This window comes from Chironomus tepperi, unplaced genomic scaffold, assembly GCF_022539635.2.
Source record: "Chironomus tepperi strain 1889 unplaced genomic scaffold, CSIRO-AGI_Ctep_v1 contig_419, whole genome shotgun sequence".
NCBI classification, from domain to species: domain Eukaryota; kingdom Metazoa; phylum Arthropoda; class Insecta; order Diptera; family Chironomidae; genus Chironomus; species Chironomus tepperi.
The window spans coordinates 1-7,386 of record NW_027226541.1 but is presented as its reverse complement, the minus strand read 5'-3'; the positions used below and the strand labels follow the sequence as shown (position 1 = coordinate 7,386).

The 7,386-nt window shown below is 33.7% G+C and overlaps 1 protein-coding gene across 1 annotated transcript; it reads left to right on the top strand.

Annotated features, from left to right (window-relative positions):
- Window positions 1-2,181: 2,181 nt before the first annotated feature.
- LOC139097307 (uncharacterized) lies at window positions 2,182-7,372 on the top strand (the record flags this gene model as incomplete). The annotated part of the gene is made up of 3 exons (XM_070649116.1): window positions 2,182-2,344; window positions 6,416-6,856; window positions 7,123-7,372. Coding segments are annotated over exons 1-3 (776 nt in total), but the record flags the coding sequence as incomplete, so codon positions are not given.
- Between the last annotated feature and the right edge of the window lie 14 nt (window positions 7,373-7,386).

The following is a 7,386-nucleotide window of genomic DNA, read 5'->3' as shown; positions in this document are numbered from 1 at the left end:
TTTTTTTTTGATCTAAAAAAATCATGATTATTTCGATCTTACGTAAATCATTACGTATGATTTTTTTACGTAACGAAGATCATTTTCAAAATGATCTTTTCTACGTAAAATCATTTTGTTTACAAATTATGTTAATGAACAATTATGCTCATTAGTACATTAATACATAACATGAATTGTTTCTACAGCATTTTTAGATGATTATCAAGTAGTTTTGAATCTATTTACACTGCTTTAAGTACTAAAATTAGCTGAATTTTCATTCAAAGTGATATGCTCTGGATCATATTTTTAGTTAAATTAATCGCTTAAAAAGGTTTGATTCAATTAAAAATGACTTGATAATCATCTGAAATCTCTATCTAGAATTTATTTACACGGTTTTAGGTGCTTAATGTAACTAAAAATATGATCCAGAGCATATCACTTTAAATGAAAATTCAGCTAATTTTAATACTTAAAGCAGTGTAAATAGATTCAAAACTACTTGATAATCATTTAAAAATGCTGTAGAAACCATTCATGTTAAGTATTAATGTAATAATGAGCATAATTGTTCATTAACATAATTTGTAAACAAAATGATTTTACGTAGAAAAGATCATTTTGAAAATGATCTTCGTTACGTAAAAAAATCATACGTAATGATTTACGTAAGATCGAAAAAATCATGATTTTTTTAGATCACAAAAAAAAATGATTTTGGAAAATCAAAGATTTTTTCGATCTTCACGAACTCTGTACAAAATTTACGAAAAACTTCATTCTTGTGAAGTATATAGTTTCATACAAAATTTACGAAAAACTTCATTCTTGTGAAGTATATAATTTCATACAAAATTTACAAAAAACTTCATTCTTGTGAAGTATATAATTTCATACAAAATTTACAAAAAACTTCATTCTTGTGAAGTATATAATTTCATACAAAATTTACGAAAAACTTCATTCTTGTGAAGTATATAATTTCATACAAAATTTACGAAAAACTTCATTCTTGTGAAGTATATAATTTCATACAAAATTTACGAAAAACTTCATTCTTGTGAAGTATATAGTTTCATACAAAATTTACGAAAAACTTCATTCTTGTGAAGTATATAATTTCATACAAAATTTACAAAAAACTTCATTCTTGTGAAGTATATAATTTCATACAAAATTTACGAAAAACTTCATTCTTGTGAAGTATATAATTTCATACAAAATTTACAAAAAACTTCATTCTTGTGAAGTATATAATTTCATACAAAATTTACGAAAAACTTCATTCTTGTGAAGTATATAATTTCATACAAAATTTATGAAAAAATATTTCTCATTTAGATATATATTAAAAATTGCCACATTAATAATATGATTAAATGTCTTGGTGGCGTAGTGGTTAAAGTTCAGGTTAATTCAACATAAGGTCATGGGTTCAAGTCTTGGCATGAGCGAACTTTTTTTTTTTATATTATTGTGTGAAAAAAAAACCCGCGGGAAAACCCGCAGATAAAACCGCGTAAACCCGCGGGAAAATACTGCGGGAAACCCGCGGGAAAAACCCGCGGAAAACCCGTGGGAAACCCGCTGGAAACCCGCGGAAAACCCGCGGGAACAAATCACTAAGAAATTTAAAATTTTTAAAAAAATATAAATCCCGCGGGAACCCGCGGGAAAATCCTGCAAAAACCCGCAGAATTCCGCAGAAACCCGCGGGTTTTTTCCCGCAGATTACCGCGGGAATCCCGCGAGTTTTTCCCGCGGGTTTCCCGTTGTGCCGTTGACCAACACCCAGCATTGACATCCTTTTTATGAATTATACATCGAATCCAATTGTACTTCATCATTTGAATATTCTTGTTGATGTCTTACTGACTTGTTTTTTACACAAGCTTCTCATTTGAAGGTCATTGCCATTTCTCTAAATCTTGAGAATCCTTCTTTAATAATTTACATAAATTGCTTGCCATTCCTAATCATAAATATGTGGCATCGAATGAATGTCCATTTGGTGTCTTATTAATATTCACTGTGCTGGATGAGATTAATAAATTTGTGTATTTTATGATTTGAATTTAAAATTAAAAATTGGTTGTTATCATGAGATTAATTTGTTCTGTGATACATAAAAGCTATGTGAATAAAATGATATAAATTAAGAAAAATAATCTTAAATGAGGACAGTTTCGTGTTAACTTTTGAGCAGCAATCATGAGTCGAGTGCCTTAATAAAATATTGGTGCCAATAAAAAGTAAAAAAGTGATAAAATTGCGATGGACACAAAAGTGAAAATTTTTAATAAAAAATCAACAAAAAATGAAAATGTTGGATTTAAATTTCAGTCTGGAATATCGGAAGGTAAGTCTTGTTGTAATTATTAAAGTCCATAATTCTAATTTTGTGATAAAATAAATAAAATTGTGTATCAAGTGCTAAGTCATGCTTCAAAGTGTCTGTAAATTATTAGTGACTGATCCTAACAGGCAATGTGGATTCTCTCGAGAGCTTGCTTAATATGCACTTGACAGCATACTCTTTACCTGCTTGGGTGATGTTTGCAATCTTTGACATATTTGTGGTCTTCCTTACTGTATAGTCATTAGTACAATAAGTCTCAAATTATCAGATATAATTTTAATTGACAAAAAAATGTTTTTGTTCTTCAAAAAGGCATTTGGGGTTGTTCATTTATTACGTAACGTTTATATTGGATATTAGGATTTTGTTAAGGAGGGTGTGGGTCAAGATATTGTTGGAAAGGAAGGAGGGTGGGAAGTGTCGGTCTCATAAAGTCAATTTTACACGTTACGTAATAAATGGATGGCTCCTACCTTACACAAAATGAGTATATTCACGGTTATGTCCGTGTTTATGGATATACTCAATTAATTTTGTCAACATTATCATAAGCATGTCTCCTTGCCTGTCTACTTTCAATTTCTTAGTTTATTTATTATTATTTGATTATGAAAGTTTTGTTATAGCAAGCATAAAGCTACACACATGATACATATGTTCCTTAATTACATCAAATGCAGTTGATGTTCATTTTTGCTTTGAGAGGAAGTGGATGTTGTCAAAAAATTAGTCACTAAGTTGCTCATGTACTAATAAACTTAAAACAGAGTTGGCAATCGGCTATCGGTCGATAACTGGTGTTGGATGTCAACAGCCGCAATTAAATGTCGAATATAGATGATATAAGGTTGATTGCCGTCGGTATATTGCCAACTCTGACATAGACATGCAGGTTGATTGTATATTTGCTGATACTACATACATGCAGTCTATTGTTCTATCACAAGATTTGACCTCGACCGACAGACAAGAAAGCAAATTAAATTTTGTGAATCTAAATCTGAATCTGAAATCCAAAAATAGTTTGTTGATGGAATTTTAAACAGGATATAAAATAGCTTTTAAGCTTGATTATAGTTTTTCAAATTAGAATTTTATTATTTTACGATTTTTTATGTCTTTTATTTTATTTTTGTCAATCTTCTTTATCTTAAAATATTCAAGGTCAAACATTTTTGTTGACATACAGGTTGTTGACCACTGGTCTAACTTATTACTGATTTAAATCATGTCAATTAAGTCCCGGATTTAAGATTAAATAACAGTCTGGTGCTATTTTGATAATATTAAGCTAATGTTTCAAACCGGAACTCTCATCAATGTCTGGTTGCTGCTTCACTCCTGCCACTCAGGCACCCAACCTTATCTAGTCCATCAAAGTGAATTTATAGCTAACATTTTGTCTGTTTAGACCTCTGGGATTCATTCCTGTACATTATGTGCAATGCCATGCTCAAAACTTGATCAATAGTTTATAGTGGGAACCAAACCATTCCTTTGTCTGTCGATCGAGGTCACATCTTGTGATAAATTTTTCGACGTGGTCATTTCAGCTGAACAATATAATGTGTGTGCAGCATATCAGCAAATGTACAATAAATATGCAAATCTAAATCACAAATCCTGTTAGATTAAGATCACATCAAGTCATTGACACTGCTGGAGATGAAGAAATATTTCATCCGGATGAAACGTGTGTGGGTGTGTGTAAGTTGTCCACTCACACTAGCTCACTCGTACACATTTCCACTGGGACATAAGCATACTCGTACACATGCCCAATGGTACATATGCCCACTAATGGAAATAAACATTTAATAATTTTTGTAAATTTTTAAAAAAAACATCACATGATTTTCTGATGCCTGGATAACGGTGAAATGACATCAGTAGCCTAAATGGTAGAGCATTGGCCTTACGTTTCAAAGGTCCTGGATTCAATTCCATTTCACCGTCCTAGTAAGCTCGGTTCGTGTGTTGGGTGGACTTTTGAGGTCTTTGGCACATAATGTGTCTCCACTGCTAGGTATACAAGGATATACTAGTATTTGGATGACTTTCTTTACGAAATCTTGCGCACACGAGTTGTACTTAGGTACATTGCATTGTTTATATATTAATTTATTTATTTATTTATCCTTCCTCTTAAATCGAGCGACAACCTTACATACAAGAACTCTTAAAGTTATAGACATATAAGCTCAAGTATACAGCACATAACATAATTGCAGTTTTAATGTGTAGTTGCTAATCTGGTAATTAGGTTCGATGTAAGCACTCTATTCAATTATTCAGTCAGTTATAGTGCATCCAGGTCCGTTCCATAAAAGCTCTCTGCGATGAATTTACGGCTCTCGTTTCTATTATCATTCCAACCAGAGTTGCGAGGTAGAGGTGACAGGTTTTGTCAAAAGATGACCTGTCACAGATCGTTACCTGTTGACAGGTAGACAAATTTGGCCTGTTACAGGTCTGACCTGTCGCGGTTGGACTGTTTCTGTTGACCTGTCACAGATTGCAACTCTGATTCAGTCATTAAACAGCTACACTTTGTATGTATATTAGGTCATATGACGTAATCGTGTCTTTGCAATGTGCAGAGCTTGCAAGTGGTTCGGATCGCACTATAAACTGTAGATCTAAAGGATGTGGTACAACAGATTTAAAATCGCAGTGCCTCTATCTCATAAGGCTGGAACCTTCAAGCTTTATACATATATAAATGACTGTGTGCCAATTCTCAATAAATAAATCAATACTTTCTTAATAACTGTTTCAGCGTGTAGATTTGATATTATGGACAAAGAAGCTACTGATTAAGAAAGTATAGATTTATGCTGAGTTGTCATCTATCGATTTGCTGTAAAAGGCATAAAATCTATCACAGGCATTGCCTATTTAAAGGCCTTCTTGTAGGCTTACCTAGCCAAAGACAATATCTAGACAAAGGCACTGCCTAGCCAAAGGTAATAGTTTTTGCCTTTGCCTAGGCACTGTCTATAATAGAATGCCTATGCCTAGACAAACCTAGCATAGATTTGAGTAGGTGCGTGATTTATTTTTCATTTTTACAAAAATTACTGCCTAAATACTGGATCTTGTTTTGTTGTGGGTTTGGAAGTGACCTGGATCCAACTGGATCTTCTTTGTAGATCTGGATGTGACCTGGATCCTACTGAATTTCGTTTTTTAGGTCCGAAAGTGACTTGTTAGTCAATTACTGATCGCTGGGACAAAAAAAGCGCTGAAGTAACTCGATAAGAACGAGTACTTTTGTATTTTTTTTCCACTAGTGGACATATGTACAAGTGGGCATGTGTACCAGTGGGCTTATGAACGAGTGTCAAAGCCTTGGAGATAACTTACTCACTTATTTACTGGAACCAGATTCTCACCATCTCACCTGTTTTGATAACTAATTGAAATTTCCGCATTTCTGTTCTAAGCCAAGTTGCTTTTGAAGCACCTGGGCACCTTTTTCTTGTGGATCCCATTCAGGGTGATAAAACAAGTTTGTGTTATCTTCCCACTTACGTCACTTTCTCTAGTGTTGCGTTTTCGGAGTGTGTGACCTATGCAGCCATACTTTCGCTTGAATACTTCCCGATTAATGTCTTCCTGAGCTGATCAGCTCAGTAGTAATACTTGGATTGACTTGGTGATCCATCACCAGATTCTGAGGATCCGTCAAAAGCAGCAATTCACAAAAAGCCACAGTTTTGGTTGTATCTGTGTCATTTTAATTCTACATGTGACTACAGTCTACCTGCTGTGCTCAAATACTACTCACATGACTGAATATGTCCGCATTGAATTACGAGCCAGGTCACGCCATCATTAAGCAGTACTCATGTACTTGCTGATTATGTTTAACTAGTAAAATTGATAGAAATCTAATTCCGGACATGTTCAGTCTTGCGAGTAGTTCAAGCTTCGTTTGGTACATATTTGAGAACAGCGGGTTGGTCGTAGTCACACGGAGCATTTTATTGATCCAATGCTGCTGACCTCCTAAATGCCAAATTATCATAGGATTAATGTTTGGTTTTTTACATACTTTTTCATTTATAGCCAGAAATATTTACGAACCTATTGAGCTTGATAAGCTACTTGATCCAAAGATGCTTGATCTGAAGTCATTCCAGTCAATTGATGTAATTGATCCTGTCATAATTCCGTGCACCAGCAAGGATGATTTCTTACAATTTATTAAGTTTAACACCAAAGTTGAACAATCAGAGCAGTTGATTACTAAATTCCTATTTCCTGGTGCTGTACCTGGACTGGAAACTGCAGATCTTCATAAAATTAACACAAAATATGGCAAACAATGTCCAGTTCTTATGCTTGTGTCTGAAAGTGAAGAACAATGGACAATTTTGTGGAAATCGCAGGAAATTGAGAAGTTCTTCGAACTCAAGCATCCAAAAAAGCTGAATTGGGAAGAAAGTTTAAAGTTGTGTGAATTTGTGGCTGACTTCTTGGCTAAATCTTTGAAGAATAATCACATAGGTAAGTGTATTTTGACTAGTAATTATAGATATAGATATCCTGACTAGTTTCATAATAATTCCCAAATGAAGCAGGTTGAGATTAATCGACCGTATGTCCAGAAGACTGATAATATTCAGGAACGGATACTCAGGACGTTAGAGTCTTTAGTATTCCTGGTTAAAGGTTTTTGAAGTATTAAGTTGGAAATGCGGTCGATTAATTGCAGTCTGTAGCACTCCACTCGGTTCCAATGCAAATTATTAATCAATTTTCCTGTTATTCAGGCATAATCAGTCAATTCTCATATCAATCTGGTTTAAATTTAATTGAACTGGATTTCATTGCGGATTCTCGTGACTTCAACTTATTGCTGCTCGCTGCAGAGACCGGAAACACAGAAATCGTCAATATTCTCCTCAAACTAAAGATGAAGACATGCTCAATGGACAACAAAGTCAGTGCTCAATCTATGGCATTTGATAATAAACATTTTGATGTCCTGTACATTTTACTGCAGAATAATTTGACATTTCCGCAATCATTTGAAT